This window comes from Wasmannia auropunctata, unplaced genomic scaffold, assembly GCF_000956235.1.
Source record: "Wasmannia auropunctata unplaced genomic scaffold, wasmannia.A_1.0 LD334673.1, whole genome shotgun sequence".
NCBI classification, from domain to species: Eukaryota; Metazoa; Arthropoda; class Insecta; order Hymenoptera; family Formicidae; genus Wasmannia; species Wasmannia auropunctata.
The window spans coordinates 28,846-45,077 of record NW_012028217.1 but is presented as its reverse complement, the minus strand read 5'-3'; the positions used below and the strand labels follow the sequence as shown (position 1 = coordinate 45,077).

General features: G+C 41.9%; 2 protein-coding genes across 2 annotated transcripts in view; both read left to right on the top strand.

The window, feature by feature from the left end:
* The window catches only part of LOC105458119, a 25,783-nt gene extending 13,933 nt beyond the window's left edge, over positions 1 to 11,850 (top strand). Inside the window, exons 13-27 of the mRNA XM_011703186.1 lie at positions 51 to 241; positions 326 to 470; positions 714 to 874; positions 961 to 1,108; positions 1,289 to 1,503; positions 5,902 to 6,020; positions 7,052 to 7,314; positions 7,890 to 8,333; positions 9,047 to 9,274; positions 9,353 to 9,454; positions 9,544 to 9,713; positions 9,856 to 10,051; positions 10,147 to 10,295; positions 10,393 to 10,551; positions 10,628 to 11,850. Of these exons, the coding sequence (XP_011701488.1) occupies positions 51 to 241; positions 326 to 470; positions 714 to 874; positions 961 to 1,108; positions 1,289 to 1,503; positions 5,902 to 6,020; positions 7,052 to 7,314; positions 7,890 to 8,333; positions 9,047 to 9,274; positions 9,353 to 9,454; positions 9,544 to 9,713; positions 9,856 to 10,051; positions 10,147 to 10,295; positions 10,393 to 10,551; positions 10,628 to 10,748 (2,811 nt within the window). The 3' untranslated portion in view covers positions 10,749 to 11,850. The remainder of the gene's footprint in view (positions 1 to 50; positions 242 to 325; positions 471 to 713; positions 875 to 960; positions 1,109 to 1,288; positions 1,504 to 5,901; positions 6,021 to 7,051; positions 7,315 to 7,889; positions 8,334 to 9,046; positions 9,275 to 9,352; positions 9,455 to 9,543; positions 9,714 to 9,855; positions 10,052 to 10,146; positions 10,296 to 10,392; positions 10,552 to 10,627) is intronic.
* A 208-nt stretch (positions 11,851 to 12,058) lies between these two features.
* LOC105458118 overlaps positions 12,059 to 16,232 on the top strand; it is a 9,332-nt gene continuing 5,158 nt past the window's right edge. The window contains 10 exon segments of the mRNA XM_011703185.1: positions 12,059 to 12,246; positions 12,316 to 12,511; positions 12,631 to 12,792; positions 12,882 to 13,132; positions 14,914 to 15,090; positions 15,175 to 15,275; positions 15,358 to 15,491; positions 15,602 to 15,735; positions 15,869 to 16,005; positions 16,106 to 16,208. Coding sequence (XP_011701487.1) covers positions 12,172 to 12,246; positions 12,316 to 12,511; positions 12,631 to 12,792; positions 12,882 to 13,132; positions 14,914 to 15,090; positions 15,175 to 15,275; positions 15,358 to 15,491; positions 15,602 to 15,735; positions 15,869 to 16,005; positions 16,106 to 16,208 — 1,470 coding nt within the window. The 5' untranslated portion in view covers positions 12,059 to 12,171.

Here is a 16,232-nt window from a genome sequence, read left to right as displayed (position 1 = left end):
TATATATTATATATATATATATTAAATGTATGTGAAATGTATGCTTGCAGGAAAACACTGGTCTCAGAGGAGAATCCAGAATTCCGGTATTATTGCCAACGCGCGAGCGTCCCAAAATAACATCGCAAAATCGTGAAAAATCCCTCAACTTGGAACATGTTAATTCCAATTCACGAAAGCAAACGACGGACGTGTTAGACAGTAATAAAAATCGGATAAACACGCGACAGGAGAATGTCGGGTGAGCATTCTTGATATTTTTTTCTTGAGTAATAAGAAAGCACAAATTTATTTTGAATTAAACTAATATTATAAATGTTCACAGATCGTACGCTGCTATACATCAACGACGAAAACGTTTTCAACAAGAGGAGAATCAGACTTTGAATCAGACATTTGATTCGCACACTAGTAGTTACCGGCCGTCATCTTACACAAAGGCTTTAGGAGCAACGAATAAAGAATATAGTGTAAATATTTCAAGTTATTCTGTTGTTTTCCAATAGAAGAAAAATTATAATTTCGATAAAAACTCTAAAAGACATTTGTTTCTTTTTCTTTTCAAATATTAAATTAACTAAATTAAAATTAATATAATGTCAACTGCATTATAAAATTAAGAATTATTAAACCATTAAGTTATTAAGCCTAATTGAATAATCGATCTTACGTAAATAAAAATACAAGTTGCAATTATGTTTACGATTCTGCAGGGTGCTGCAGGAAACAGAGAGGCGATCTTTTCGGACGACAATTCGCACGGCTACGGCAGATTCGTGGATACCGATAAATTTACGGACGAAAACGACAACTCGACAACAGGACGTCAACGTTCGCTATCCAGAAATATGCAGCAACAAACACTCGTCGAGGCGTGAGTTTTCAGAACAGCAATTTTTTTTTTGGCCAAGAAAATTTTTATTTATAAATTTTTATTTATATTGATTTTTACTTTTACAGATATAACTCGATTCACGAGCGCCAAAGGAAGCTCATGGACAGAATTACCTATCGGCCGTTACGAACCGCTCCGAGTCCATCGAGCCGCGTGTATCAGGACTCTCAGAATCTGGATTCGCAAATTCCTGCGGATAGCGCGAGATATCGCGTGAGTAAATCGTCCTATCGCTTTGTCCTCTTTAATCTCACGCTCGCTAAAGCCATCGGAATTTTTAAACTTGAATCCCAATTCTGAGATTCCAGCCTTTTAATTCCGAGGATTTAGAGAATCTCGGTTTCAAATTCAGCTCTCTAGAATTTGAGTACCTCTTGATATAAATTGTCGCAGTCCAAGGATCGTAGAACGAAGGACGCGGCGCAGCAGAGGACCGAGATGGACTTAATCTCTTCGAATTCGCAGGAGAACGGGCGTCCCTCTTCGGAAAGCTTCGCGAGTCCTCATCGCAGGAGGCTGCGGTCGTTATCCCCGTCGCAGCTCGGCCGATCGCGGCAGTTCGTCAAACTGGCTTCCGGCAGATTTCACGCCGCGTCGATGTACGACATGTAAGTTCTTCGCTCCGCAAAGTGGAAATTTTCGAAATGAAATCACGTCGGCACGCCACCGTAAGCCCTACTGACAGGATAACCTTTCTCTCTTTCTTTTTTTTTGCTCTCTCTCTTAAACGCTCCAGCAATCCCAGACAGGATCGATTCAGTCTTAAAATAACTTGCGAGAGCGAGATACCGGCGTATCGATCACGCGAAATGATATGCGTAAACGTCGCCCACGAAACATCGGCGACAAGCTATGGGAGCTTTAAAGTTCAAATAAATGGACAGGAATCTAAAACGAGACTTGTAAGAATTCGCCCGGCTAAAGGAGCAAAATTATTATATATAGGAACGATTAGCCTCGAAAGATATCAGAGGCTTAAGATAATAGTTTAAGCTGTATAATATCATATATCGACCCCGCAAGGTGCGCGACCTCGCTCAATCTCGATCTCCCCACGTGACACACATAATTCTTAATACGCTTAACTTGTGTGGCGAGTTAACTTAGCAAGATCCAAATCGTCGATAAGAGCGGCGGATTTACAGGTCGGCGAAAATCACCTTGCATGCCGGTGATTTTTACAGCCGATATCACTCCGATCGGCTCTAAATTTATACACAAGTGGGCGACTTTCCCGTTTTCGTTACCTCATCAAGATCGCGAGAATTTGCGGGCTTAACATTTAGCGCGTTGATCGTGAGGCTCGCGAAGCGTGCGAGCGCGGACTAGTTCTGAACCGCTCGAATTAGCCGGTCGATAAAATTAAAAAAAAAAAAAAAAAAGAAGAACGAGAAGACGAAGAAAAGCGCGCGCGTGCCGCACGATAGAAAAATGCCGCGGTTGTTTCGCGTCTTTCGTGCAGAAATTATACAACTCGGAATTCGCAGCGTCCGGGAGTGCAGTTAGCGGGTGCATTTAACGACGCGGGTGCTGTGCATGGCGTGTTACAAACATGCGGGACTATTGTAGATTGTCGAAACGCCTTGCCGCACTATCGTCCATTCCTCCTCATTGAATATTTTACGTCTAAGCCGGCACGCAGCCACTAATCGCTATTCAATATCGCCCATCCCGCAATATCCGTTATAACGGCGAACATCAAAGAAGGCGCTTTGCGTGTAAAAATCGGCGAAAAATTGGCCTTCCCAGATCAAATTCTCTACAGATTCTCACCGTCCGAATTTGAAATCGCACCGAGAAAACTCAGAGAATTTCCCCCTCCCCCCTGAGAGAAAAAAATGTATCAAAGTGTTTTGCCTCTGACTCATTGATTTCTTCGAAATGCCGCATCGATTTTTCGCAAAATTGCATGACTAAACCGATGAGACGTTCGGGAATTTCACTTTAGCGTGTCGGCACAATTAGAATCAATTTCCAACGCAAATTAATTGCGAATGAGTATAACAGCCTCGACCTTCTCATATCAATAAGATCGTAATTTAAAGTATAATTTTAATAATCGCGATCTCCTTGAGACTATAAAGAATTTGAAGTAGATTCCAAGAGCTGTGGAGGGAAAGGGCGACAAACGCGGTTGGCATCTGTTTCAACCTCCTTTAACCGCGTTTCACTCGGATCGCATGACTCGGTCTGGCAACCCTTCTTTCGTGACCACGAAGTGAGGGGAGAAGGGTTGAGTTATGGTCAGCCTGGTTTACGGTCTCGTAAGGGAGCCTCTCGAAAGGGTGGTATCGCGAGTCTTCGCGGAAAACCTAACGGCAGAAAAATGTCCTCGACAAGAGGATTCAAGAATCCTATTATATTTTACATTTAAACTCGATTTTTTAGTTTTACATTTGCATTACGACTGCTATATTTATTAAATTGACTTAATTTAATTAAATTTCTTATTCCCTTCGCATGTACGTTACCACTCGTTTCCGTTCGTGGATCTTTTATTCGTCGCATTTGCTCCGCAGTAATTTTTTTTTCCCGAAAAAAGACCGGAATCGCATCTCGATTACTGAAACTTCTCGTCCGGTGTTCCCGCCCTCTTTTCTGCGGTTAAAAAGAAGCAAGGCGCGCTGTGCGGAGGTCGGGGAGGGAGCGAACGGACACGGGGCGGGGACGACGTGGGGGTGGCGGTGGCAGCGGTCAGCGTCGGGACGCTCGCCGTCTCCGCTACGTGCCCACAGTCGTGCGTACGTCGCCGATAGTTACGAGCGCGTATCCCCCTAAGCAATTAAGCATGCCTCCTTGGCGTCGAACGCGATCCTCCCTCGCAGTTTTCTCTCGCTCCTCGCGCAAGATTCCCTGCACCGCGAAAGAAATACGGGGGCAAACTAATTGAGCGCCCCAATCGACGCGCCACGTCGCGAGTGCAGTCATCGACCTCTGTCATTTAAATCGGATGACAGCGAGAGAGACGCGTCGACGGCGAGTACACCGCGCGCGTTGTTGTGCGTATTCGTGCGGACGACGTGAACACGTGGATTTCGCGCAGCAGCTGCTCGCGCGGTTTATACGCAAGGCTCACCCTTGAAAAGTTTTGCCACCTGCACCCGGATGGAGCGGAGCAATGAGCATCGCAATCACGATCGAATCGCCGCCAGTTCGACGTGCCGCACGCGACAGTTGTAGAATAATTGCGAATTCGACCGATTCGCGCGAATATGTGGCGACCTAACGCGCGACTCTCAAATCGCGGCGTGTCGTAAGATTGGCCGAGTAGTATGTAAAAAAAAAATAAGACAAATAAGATATAAAGCAGGGAAGCTGAAATATTCGGGAATGGCAATGAGTAAAATATACGTGGGAGTGAGTAAAATACACGGAATCGATGAAAACGGGTAGACGGGCACACAAAATGTAACGATCGTAACGTTGCACGTTTTTTCGGAATATACGAAGCCTCCTGATCAATAACTAATCTCTCAGCTCGATCTCTCGCGTTTCTGCGCGCGTTTCTCGCGGTTCGGACATTCCGACGCACACATCGATTTCGCACACACGTCGCGTCACACGACGCACGAAGCGATTTGGCGGTCGAGCGTTTGCCGATGCTTGAAATTGTCATTAGTATCGATTGATTCTCCTCGGAGCTCGCGCACTTACTTCCTTTTACCGTTCTAACGATTGCGAAAGGTCGAGACCCGGCAACATTTAACCTTTTCCACCCGTATAACCATCTCATCATTGCTATACAATACTAATTGCTTCCCCTGGTTAATATAAAAATTAAATAAAAGAGAAAAAAACTCAAAGATTAAGAGATCAAGTTAAAACGCTGATATAATAAGATTTAGTGAAACGGTCGGTCCGGCAAACAAAATTTCCGATGACGAAAGAGTGATTCTTATTTCATTATCATAAAAAGCCGGATATTTTTGTAATTCGCGGGTACGATCGCGAGTTATACGATTATGGGATAGGATAGCAACAAGTCGCTCAAACCATGACGTCGCGCTCGCCGACCCCGGGGGTCAGTCAGTCGGGTGAAACGAAGCGCGTTTCGCGGCCGCGGCCGAGAACTTTCGTGCGGGACCGTCGACGTGCAGGCGTCGCGGGATGATCTTCAAATTCTGCGCGTGCAGGCCGATGAAAATGAAGGAGGAGAACGGTGCCGTCGCCGGCGAGGCACGGCCGGCGAGCCGGTCCGCCGAGCGCACGCTCGCGAGCGCCGTCCTGTTCTGCTGCCCGTGCGTCTTCCGGTGCAGGAAGCCGGTCGGCGTCGGTCGCGACAACGACGTCGACGGGGACGGCGACGCGTCCGTCTCGACCATCATCACCACGGCGACGACGCCGGTCATCGCCTTGAGGCTGAATCGAAACAGCGACACGGTGTACGTTATATAGTATATACCTATATAACGAGCGCGGATCGAATTTCGGAGGGGGAACGAAAAGATGTAGCGCGGATTCATAATAGATGTATAACAGTCGATTAATATTGAAAACCCGCGAAAGAGCTGCGCTGCCGAGCGGAGGAAAATTAGATGTGATATCGATCGAAGGGAATAAGAGAAACGGCATGCAAGTTACGGGAAATGTAAAGTAATGCTTATTGGTACTGAAAGTTCGAGAGACACGTTACCCGGAAAAGATAATGCCCCATTTTGCGAGGAAAGTTCATCAAGCTCGATTACATAAAGGTCGGCCAGTTAAGTTCAAAGGCTAGCAGGCGTTTCCTAATGTTAATTTAATACGCTCAAGTATAGAGGACACGTTAGACTCGTGTTGCTTCCCCTGGTTAAACACTCGCGCTGTTTTATTTATCACGATTTGCGATTCTGGAATACCGACGCCGCTTCTGCAGCTTATAAACAGTTGTTGATGCGGTGCAACCGAAGTTCGCGCGAAAATACCGTGTTTTGCGCCGCGAACCCCGTCATTCCTGAAACATTAATGCGCAACGGTCGCATGCGAAATTACTTCCGAGTCGATTTCTATTTTTGCGTCTCTTGCAGTGATAAGGCGACGACGATGAACGAGGAGGAGTACAACGCGCGGAACAGGAGTCACTTCTCGCCCGAGGCGAAGGGCTACCACGTGCAGGGCTCGAACAAGGAGGAATCGCGATACCAAGGTACGCAGTCCCGACCTTCCCGAAAGCGTTCGCCAGGCCGCCACGGCGATATTTCCAATCTAATCTTTATTTCGCTATTAATATTTAACCGAGCTGTATCGTCTGCATGTTTTTAACACCGCCGCCTCGAAATTTAAATGATTATCATAACATCTTTCGGAGACTGTTTTTCATGGTACTTGATTAATCTTTAAACCACCACGTTCAAAAAAATCACACTAACCACAATGTCGGTCTGACAGACCGCTATTATGCTCCCGCTAATTTTATAAGTTAATTATAATAAAAATGTGTATTTTCTGAATATTTGGTGATGACGAAACGGAAAAATATGTTTTAATATGAGGGTTATAACAAAAAAATACAATAGAAATATTAGAGATAAATAATATAAGAAAAGAATATTTAAAAGAATGACAAATAAGAAAATTGTTGACAAGTAAAGTTTCTGTGAGACCGCGATATAGTGGTTTAACGGTTAATAAATATGATACAACGGATCGCGCGTCTCGCATCTCGGGATCGGAACGTCACGCCGAAAGGACTCGCGATCCCAAGCAAAGAATTACCGAACAATAAATTAAATATAATGTTGACTTTCGGGCAGAAGCGCGCGGCTGAAAACACGGCGAAATGGAACGAGAGGTTCTTCACCTCTCGTCGTCGTTGTGCATGCATATAGAGCTTAGGCCTAGCTGACGCGCCGGCCGCGGTAATCAATATTCCCCTGGTCAAGTCTAAGGTACGATCGAACGTCGCGCTGCAGCGGAAAGTCAGATCGATAAGTCAGCCCGTCCCATCTTCCAAATTGCAAAATATTTAAATTAGCGTCTATCAAACGCGCGCTCGCGCGCCTGTTCACGGGTTATTTTCACAGGGTAGACAGAGTGAGGCACACGGAATATTTTCATTGCCAAGAATAATAATTTCTCTAAACGCCAGACGAGAATCGAACGATTACGTTTGACCTCTTCGGCGAAGTACACGTGTACTGATATAATTCCTCTCACGAACGTTTTGCATCCCCACAGAGTTTCTGCGTTCCTTCTCAATCGGCGTGCGCGAACGTCCGAAAAGCGCGAGCAGCTCGTCGTCGGACGTTTCGAGGAACGGACGGCCGGGGAGACGAGGGGAAGGTCAGGACGCGACGCTGCGGGATTACAATGGCAATGACAACAGCGGATCGTCGACCCCGCGGAGCCGGGACGACCAGGGCAATCCGGCGTTCGACGTTATCACGCAACAGACGGCGAATCGCCAGAGCGTCGCTCGCGACGACGTTGACTCCTTTTTCGTAAGAAATCATCTGGCTTTTGTTCAATATTTTTTCCTCCCCTTCGACAGCGCGTCGAACTGCTGACAAGTTCAACCTGCAAATCGCAATCTTTGCATACACAGGGTGGCCCACCACCGACGAAGGCTATTTCGATAATAGATTTTTTCGCATGTTTGGAGTCGTTACGTCCCCAGCGAAAGCTTAACCGAAGTCTGTCATTTGACGCAACATTTTATTTTTCAACATTAAATATCACGGTAATTAAATGTCAGATTAGAGTTGAAATAGAGTCTGCTTGAAATTCGCTGAAAAGTTATTCAGCTAGACGTCATATCTATAATTTAACGGACATTCTTTTAAAAATCTGTCCTATTTTTTTCAATTTCTTACGCAATAATATAAAATTTTATGTCCGAAGAAAAAATGCTACCGTTATTGACATAAGTATTTAATACGAGAAGATTTCATTGAATCAAATGCGATCTCAAACTACTATTATTTTTATCACATATTTCTATTCTTTTTTCAAATGTGATTTGAGGTAATTCGATGTACGTACAATCCCACGAAATAACTATCTCGAACAATTTTAGACGCCGCTGGATACCAAAAAAGTGGAATACCCGATTGCGACGGCAAACGCACTGACTGTGGACGAGGCGTCGAAGGAATGGAGCAGCGAGGACGACATGAAACCGCTGGGTAGACTCGGATCGATTTCCAGACACTCGAATCATCACGACGAGCTGATCGCTGTGGATGAGAACTGCAACAGAAGCACGGAGAGCAGCACCGGCGTTCCCGAGCAACCGGAGGACGACAGGTCGAGCGCGCGAAGGAGGTCCGTCGTGTTGCCGAACGAGCGGATTCCATCCTACGAGGACATGAAGACGTTCAAGGAATCGCTACAATCGAAGGCTACAATCAGTCCCAAGAAAACGGAATCGCTGTATCTGTCGCCTAATCACAATGCTCACCACTCGCCAATCTCGGACTCGCCGACCAAGCGGAATTCGCGCTGCGGGTCGCGCAATTTGGTCAGTAGGGCTGATTTGCTTTGAAGGTTTCGACATTTGAACTTCCAAGCTTCGAAATTTAAAATTAACTTTTAAGTTTCAAAGTTTCGAAGTTTCGAAGTTTAAAATTAACTTTAAAGCTTCGAAGTTTCGAAAAATACATTTGTACAAATAATAAATTTATTCAGAAAATTTACAAATATTGTAAATTAAAAGAATTAATACATATACGAAATTATTCTTAAAAAATTTGAAAGTATTATAACTTGAAATATTACAAACTAATAATTAAACTTGATACATGTGCAAATAAGGAAAGATAATGATCAATAAAATCCAATTAATCCAATTAAGAAAATTCAATCCAATTTAAAAAATTCAAATTTTTAATGTATTTTTCAAAATTTCGAAACTTCGAAGCTTCAAAGGTACCTTAAACTTCAAAAGGTTGAAGTCAACGTCGAAGCTTCGAATTCTTTCAAAGTTTCGAATATTCGAAGTGAGTAAAAAGTAACAGCCCCAGTCAGTAAGCAATAATTCACAGAAAAATATACGTACGAGAAATTGCACCTCTCTCTCGCGTGTCATTGATATGTGCAAGTAAAAAATTCGCGCGCGAATTTTTTATCGCGTATTTTAAATTGTATTAAATTAATACAATTTTCTTTTAATATTAAATTTTCTCGACGGCGCGGCGACGTCTCCCATTTAACGTTCGATTTTTTGGATGCCAGACCGAGGACCCCAGAGATTTCATCAGCGAGGACAGAATAATCGCTTCCATAGTACCTGACGAGGATGCTTCCATTCGATCATTGGACACCGTTGGCCACCCACCCATCAGCATGATCGGTGATTCACCGGCGATTATCATCGCGTCGAGACCCCATTCTCACGAAACCGCTGAGAACGCGAGAAGCGTCGAAAATGCTAATCCGCGTAATAAGATTAGTATACAAGAGGTAAGAGATGTGCTTATTTATACTATTAAACTATCCGTTCGAGGACATTCTAATTAAGATATAATTATGATTCTACAGTCCACGGAAGAAGAATCAAGCGTAAACGATAACCTGGAGGACAGACAAAGCAAAGACAGCGCGAGCGAGACGAATATGGAACCGGGAATATTGAAGATCGAGGTACGATCTATCTGTCAAGGAGAAATTTCTCTATAGAACAGAATTTTATTTCAATAAACAAATAACGTTTTGTATAATCTCTCTCGCAGTCTGAGCCTGCGGAAGATGTCGAGTCGCGTAGAAGGATGCCCTCGAAAGTACCGGTACGCGGTCCTAGCAGGAGTCGAATACCTTTCAGTAAGAGAACTGTGGAGAAGCCCTCGGAAAAATCCAAGCGGATGGTGCAGCAGTGCTTTACGCAGCTTGAGAGTAAAGACTGGTGCGTGTCGACTTTGTAGAATCCATATCGATGTTATCGCGATCGCATAACACGTAAATCGTCGTTCATCATCTGTGGAAGAATGAATGAACATCAAGAAGTGATGAACTTTCTCGTTCAACATTCATATCCTGCATTTCAGGGAAGTGACGATGAAGGGTCTGAAAGCCCTGTCTCAGATCTCGAAGCAGCACCCGGAGGGCTTGGACGTCTGCGCGGCCGGAACGATAGGACGGCTTCTGGGGCGGCACATAAAGAATCTTCGTTCGCAAGTGGCACGGGCGGCGTGTCTCGCCGCCAGCGATGTCTTCAGCTCTCAGATCCGGAATATCGATCAGGTCAGATGTCAAGCATACGCCGTATAAAGGCGTCAGGATTCACGAGAGCATTTTCATATTTTATTTCGAACGCCTCATTATTTTTCTCCCCGTAGGATCTGGACGACATAGCTGGACCGCTGCTTCACAGAACGGCCGATACGAATCGATTTCTTCGAGCGGACAGCAACGCGGCCCTGGACCAGATGGTGCAGTATCTTCCGCCCCACAAAATCATCTGTACCATCGTACATCGCGGAGCGAGGTAAGTCCGAGGCAGTCTCGAATTGCGGAGTTGGAGAACGCTCTTCCGCGCGAGAAAGAAAGCTGACCTCTCAATTTGCGATTTCCATATTGTCCAGTCATCAAAACTCCATCGTTCGCGCGACGACCGCGCGATTGTTATCGGACATCATCGATCTCATCGGGCCGGATCATGTTATGATCTTACCGCGCGACGTGAGGGACAAGTTGCTAAATACGGGCGCAAAGTTGTTAACGGATGGAAATCTAGACGCGAGGTGAGTCTCCTTACATCTTTATGAAATCGATAACGAAATAGGATTATGATCGTAATGGCGAGCAATGAATTTCCAGGAATTATGCGAAAAGGATGTTTCGGCGGCTGACCCGCTGCGAGGGCTTTCGTAAAGCGCTGACGGAAGCGGTGCCCGAAACGACGTTGCGACACATCGACAAAACCATGAAGACCCTGTAGTCGATCGTTCGATTAAATCAGTCTAATGTTAATCTAGCCGTCGTCTCACCGCTACTCGGACTATCCCAAAAGACTGTTCATCACGCAGGATGTTTTTACGATCCGTTAGAAGCCAATTTACGGCATAGAGACATGAATTTTCTACAACGTATACGCCGAGAAAGATGTCGACAAGTAGTCGTATAAATAGCTTCTCCCCCCTTTCCCCCCCGGCCGCATTGTATATTTTCCTCCTCGAAATTAAGTGGAACAAGAGATGTGATTTCAATGAGTTATCAAGGGAATCACAAAAAGTATGAGGAAAAACCCGAGGAGCGTCCCAACTTCGATCTTTTTTTTTCTCATCGACGGATTTATTGCGCGACGAAGTTTTGATACTTGTAACTTTAATACATATACGCATATGTATATTAATTTTTTATACGATTGTATAAAGGATGCGCAAGTGCATTTGGAGAACTGTAGTGCCTTCACATCGGTGATCGTAAATTACGCAAACGCAATCGTAGCTCAATTACATTTGTAGCGTTCGTGAATATCGTCGACGTGACGTAAACTTGTCACGCGTCGCGAAAAGAGTAACTGTGGTCTTCACCAACTCTACATTAACGAGTTGCAGGAAGAGAAAATATAAATGAAGATTTTCCTGAGGAAAGGAGCTCATTGCTGTACGGCAATGAGTCTATTTCGAAATCGCTGATGCTTTCGTAAATCGAAAGTTTAGATTCGTTAGTTATATTTTTTTTTGGTTGTAAATTCGATTGTTACTCTCTGATATATTTTGGATCTTCGAAAATTTAAGAGAAAAATAATGGAGAACGTCTATAAATTTTATAGAACACACAAATATCATGTGCTGAATCAAGTTAGAATTTGTTAATGAGAAAAATTATATATAAATTATACGATAGGAGTGTGCTCGATTATTAGACTCTGATTTCGAAACTGTCCCTCAGGAGCGTATATCAGAGATTAATTCGTATTTATATAAATAAAATATAATTTATATGCATATTATATATATCGTTATACGAAGATAATTGCTTATTATTGAAGGCACGTACACATGCTATTGATAAATAAAATTACTATTGTTATACTATCATGATCTTTTTATTCGCAATGAAATTTTGATGTCCATAATATCACAATTCAGAAAAAAATATATATTTCATTTAGAAAACGCTATTACATTATTCAAAATAAAACAATTCTTTACTCGAAGTCAAAACGTCGAGTCAAACAAACAATTGAAAATAAAATCGCGACTATTGTCTCCATTAATATTAAAATACATAAAGGTTATTTTAAACAAAATATTAAAACGTAAAGCTTTCGTTTAAAAAGTTAAATAAAAGTTAATAAAATAAAATAAAATAAAAGTTAGCAAACCAACAGGAAAATATACCTTTATATAATCAAAATGGAAGATTCTTTGGTTCAAGTCGAGCTAATTGAAAGGAGCATGAAAATAGTTATAGAGTCCATTGAGAATATTGTAAGTTTTCTTTGCGTATAATTCGACTACGTAATCATAATCACGAGAAAATTCGCTTTTATGAGACAGACGATGAAAGAAGAAGCTGGCATATCATTCGTCGTGATGCATAATGACGTAGTGCTCGGAGAAAGTACTCCCCTTATTATCGATCCAAATTTCGAGGAACCGCCGCAAATTTACGACGTCAATTTCGCGGTCATATTTTCATTTATAGTTAACGATCGCAATAGCATGAATTCAATCGTATCAGCGCCGATTTTAAGTAAAGAAACTTAAACCCTTTCACGTCGTACTTGCGCTCACATACCAATAAATAATTCACAAGTCAGTAAGAATAATAATCATTCCGATTGCGATAAATCATATAGCTTGTTTTATCAGTAAAGGTGACGTGCGATGTCCAAGATCAACGTTCGACCGATTCCGATCCCGGGTCAGTCGACGAATCGAGGAAGAAAGTAACAGCGATCGCGCCACAGCGGACATCGGCTTCCTCAAGCGTGATTGGTTTTTGCACTCTCGATCTAATGCCGATATTGCTAGGTAAGTACGATTTATCATCGCCGATACGAGAAAGCGAGACCGATGAGATACTGCACTTAAAATAATTCTTACGACCCTGACTGCGCCAGGTGAAAAATTATTGCATGAAGAAAGATTGATAGTGCAAACGCCATATCTCTCGCTCGATGGCAACGCGGTCGCGTGGCAAAATCTTCCTCTGTTAAACGCGACAGTAATATATGACGACGAGGAGATATTCCCTTCGCAAGCAGAAATTAATTTCCTGAGTATTACGGTGGAAAGTATTTACAATCCACCGATCTTCTTCGCCGAAGACACGGATTATAAAGCGGGCACGATAATATATGTTGACAATGAGGTATCTCATATGCTTTCAAATAATCATAAACGTTTAGCCAAAGACGATAGAAATTTTTCAAGTCAACTTTTTATTTACGTTTTATAATTTTTTAGTTAAATTATATGTATTTAAAAACGACATTTTTCTCTTTTCTTGTATCAGTATATCAGATTGAAAAGGTACTGTTATATTTTATAATAATACTATTATTTTTATAATAATACTATTATTGCATTTCTCGTCGTAACATAATAAACGTTCTAAGAATGAAAGAAAGAATAATCAAAAATACATCATCAACTACTTGCATCATGATCAAAGCTTTTTTAAGCTTTGAATTTTCCTGTTGAGGATAACGCGTTCATCTTATGGGCATTCCTCTTCATTTATATATGTTCTAAGACCATACCTATCGAGCACGAGCATAGCGGTAGCAAACAAATGTACTGATCTGTTATGCTAGAGGTCCCGGGTTTGATTCCTGGTAGACCCTACAAATTTTTCCATGCTTGCTATGCTCGCGTCTCGGGTCTGCTTCTCGGGTTAGATCTGGGCAACTACCGAGAACATATTTCCGAGGTTTCATGATCAAGTACGATAATGGTGTTCTGTCATCTGTGTCTGTTAATATTTCCAGTACTTTCGAGAGTTCTTGAAATAACTCTGCGGCTCTCGGATTGTTTGTTGGATTTTTATCTGAGTGACATTTTAATGCTTTATTGTGGTATGTCTATCACGAATTATTACATACTTGTCATATAGTAGAAGAATTTGTATAATATTCTCTTTGGAAATTTTCCTTACAGGTGCAGGATCAAATGATTTCTTCACTCTTGTGAGCTTTCTCACGTGTTTCCAAGTCGTCTCTGAAGTTCTTCCTCTTGGCTTCAAACTGTCTAACGCGCTCCTTTGCCTGCTTCCTGGCGACGATAGCTTGATCGTATGCTGCCTTGTTTCACAACACATTATTAATAAGTTAGACCAGCTACGAGACTTTCTAGAAGTCTCCATTAAATTAATTTCCAGAAATTGTATTCGTACAAGTAAAAAAATATTAGTTTGATGGGAAGAAATTCAAAGATGACTTGGAAGCATGCGAGGAGGCATATAAGAGTGAAGAGCTGATTTGATCCTGCACTTACTGTAAGCAAAATTTCCAAAGAAAATGTTATACGAATTCTTTTACTGTAGCATTCCCTATAGGTATTAGTACTCTAGGATAATACGCTTTCTATCTACTTACATCTTCCATGACGTCGCATTGAAAGATGGCTAATAAGTTAGTCTTGCGACAAGTATGTAATAATTCGTAACACCCAGTATGTTCTCTCATCGCATATATAATTAACATGTTACGCTCTACTAAAACTAGCGATGTTTCCGAAAGTGTGACATCGATATTCTTTCATTACTTGCTATTTTTTTTGCTTTCTCTGAACGAGCTTGTGACGCAAATTATTGTATGCAACTAGACTTTTTATTTAAATTTACTTTCATCATGGTAACAAGCTAGGCGTGGAGCAGCAATGAACAAACGAAAAAGATAAGAAATGATACGCGAGTATCAGTTCTAAGAACGTAACTAACATATCGAAACAAATATTATCTGAAGGATTATATTTCCATACAAACAATCGATTAAAATTTACGACCGTTAGACGTTCAGATTCACTATCGTGCGTTCTACACAAATTCTAGAAAGTGTGTTAATCTGACAAAACGAAAATATCGATTCACAAAATAGTGTCATTTAATTACAATATTACCAAAAAAAAAAATTACGATACTCTCTACCGCAGCTTCCGGAAAATATAATATTCGAAGACGGTAAATGGACAAAATATCGCGATCTGGAGAGAACCAAGCGCTGGCGGAGCTTATCGAAGTTACAGAGTCGCGCCAGATCGTCAAAGTGGAAACTCGATCACGATTATACACGTATAAAAAACACGCTCGGCGTAGAGCTCGATTTACAGGTGGGGTCCAAGGGCGCGGCATTTCACAATTTGATCTAATGAATTAACATGATGAAGCACGGAGTAACACGGAGTAATTTGCAGAAGAAAGTGTACCAGGACGAGCCTAGGATCGAGTGGAACTTTACGAATCGCAGCATTTTATATAATGTGGAAAGCGAGATGATGAAGAAGCATCTTGTCAAGTACATGTCTACTAGAATCTCTCATATAAAGACTCTCATATAAAGACCAAAGAAAATCCATTAAATATCATTACATTCGAAGGCATAAATATTGGCCGTTTCAATTTATGGTGAGCGAAAAGAGCGCGAAAAAGAACGTTGAACAGGGAGAAGAGTCAGTTAAATATCAGATTTATCAGTGTTACGTCGACTTATCGGAGCTTGTTTTTCCAGGAAGTAAGGGCGAACAAATTCAATTTTAATGTAATAATAAATAATTACATTTTGTTAAAACTTAGGATAAATACCTGCCTTTTTCTTAATTTTTAATCAAATCTTTTCTGCAGTAAAAAGCACTCGCGTAATTGCGCAATTATATACGCATGATGCATCGAATATGACTGAGAAGACTGGCTTGGCAAAGGATATCTTCTATACGGAATCTTGGAGTAAAAATTTAAAAGAACAAGATTCGAAAAAGGTTGGTACAGCATACATATAATATTTAACAAAGTTTTATGCAAATTTATTCAGTAATGAAACAATCCCGTGATGTAACACTTTTTAAAAAATCAGCATTAATTAAAAAGATTTTTTAAAACTGTTTCGAACAGTCGATTCAATCGAACGTCGAAATAACGCACAGTATTCCGTTAATTTCGGAGACTGGCGAGCCGGTGTTTGTCATAATTGAGGTCGCACTTTTTTGTCCGTTGGTTCCTTGTAGACTCGAAACCGATCTTTCAGACGTGTAAGTTCGTAATCATTACAATAAAAAATATCATGGCGTTTAGTCAGTTAATTGTTAAAGAATTACGCTGAAATTTATTCCGAATGATTGATCTCGTTAGAATCGAGAAGATGATGGAGTCGAAGATAACTAAGCCGTATTACGTTTATTCCGGCGACGTAGCGGAGCAACAATACGCAACTTGCATTCGAAAATTAGTGGAGGTTATTACGGAGAGAGATCGGAAG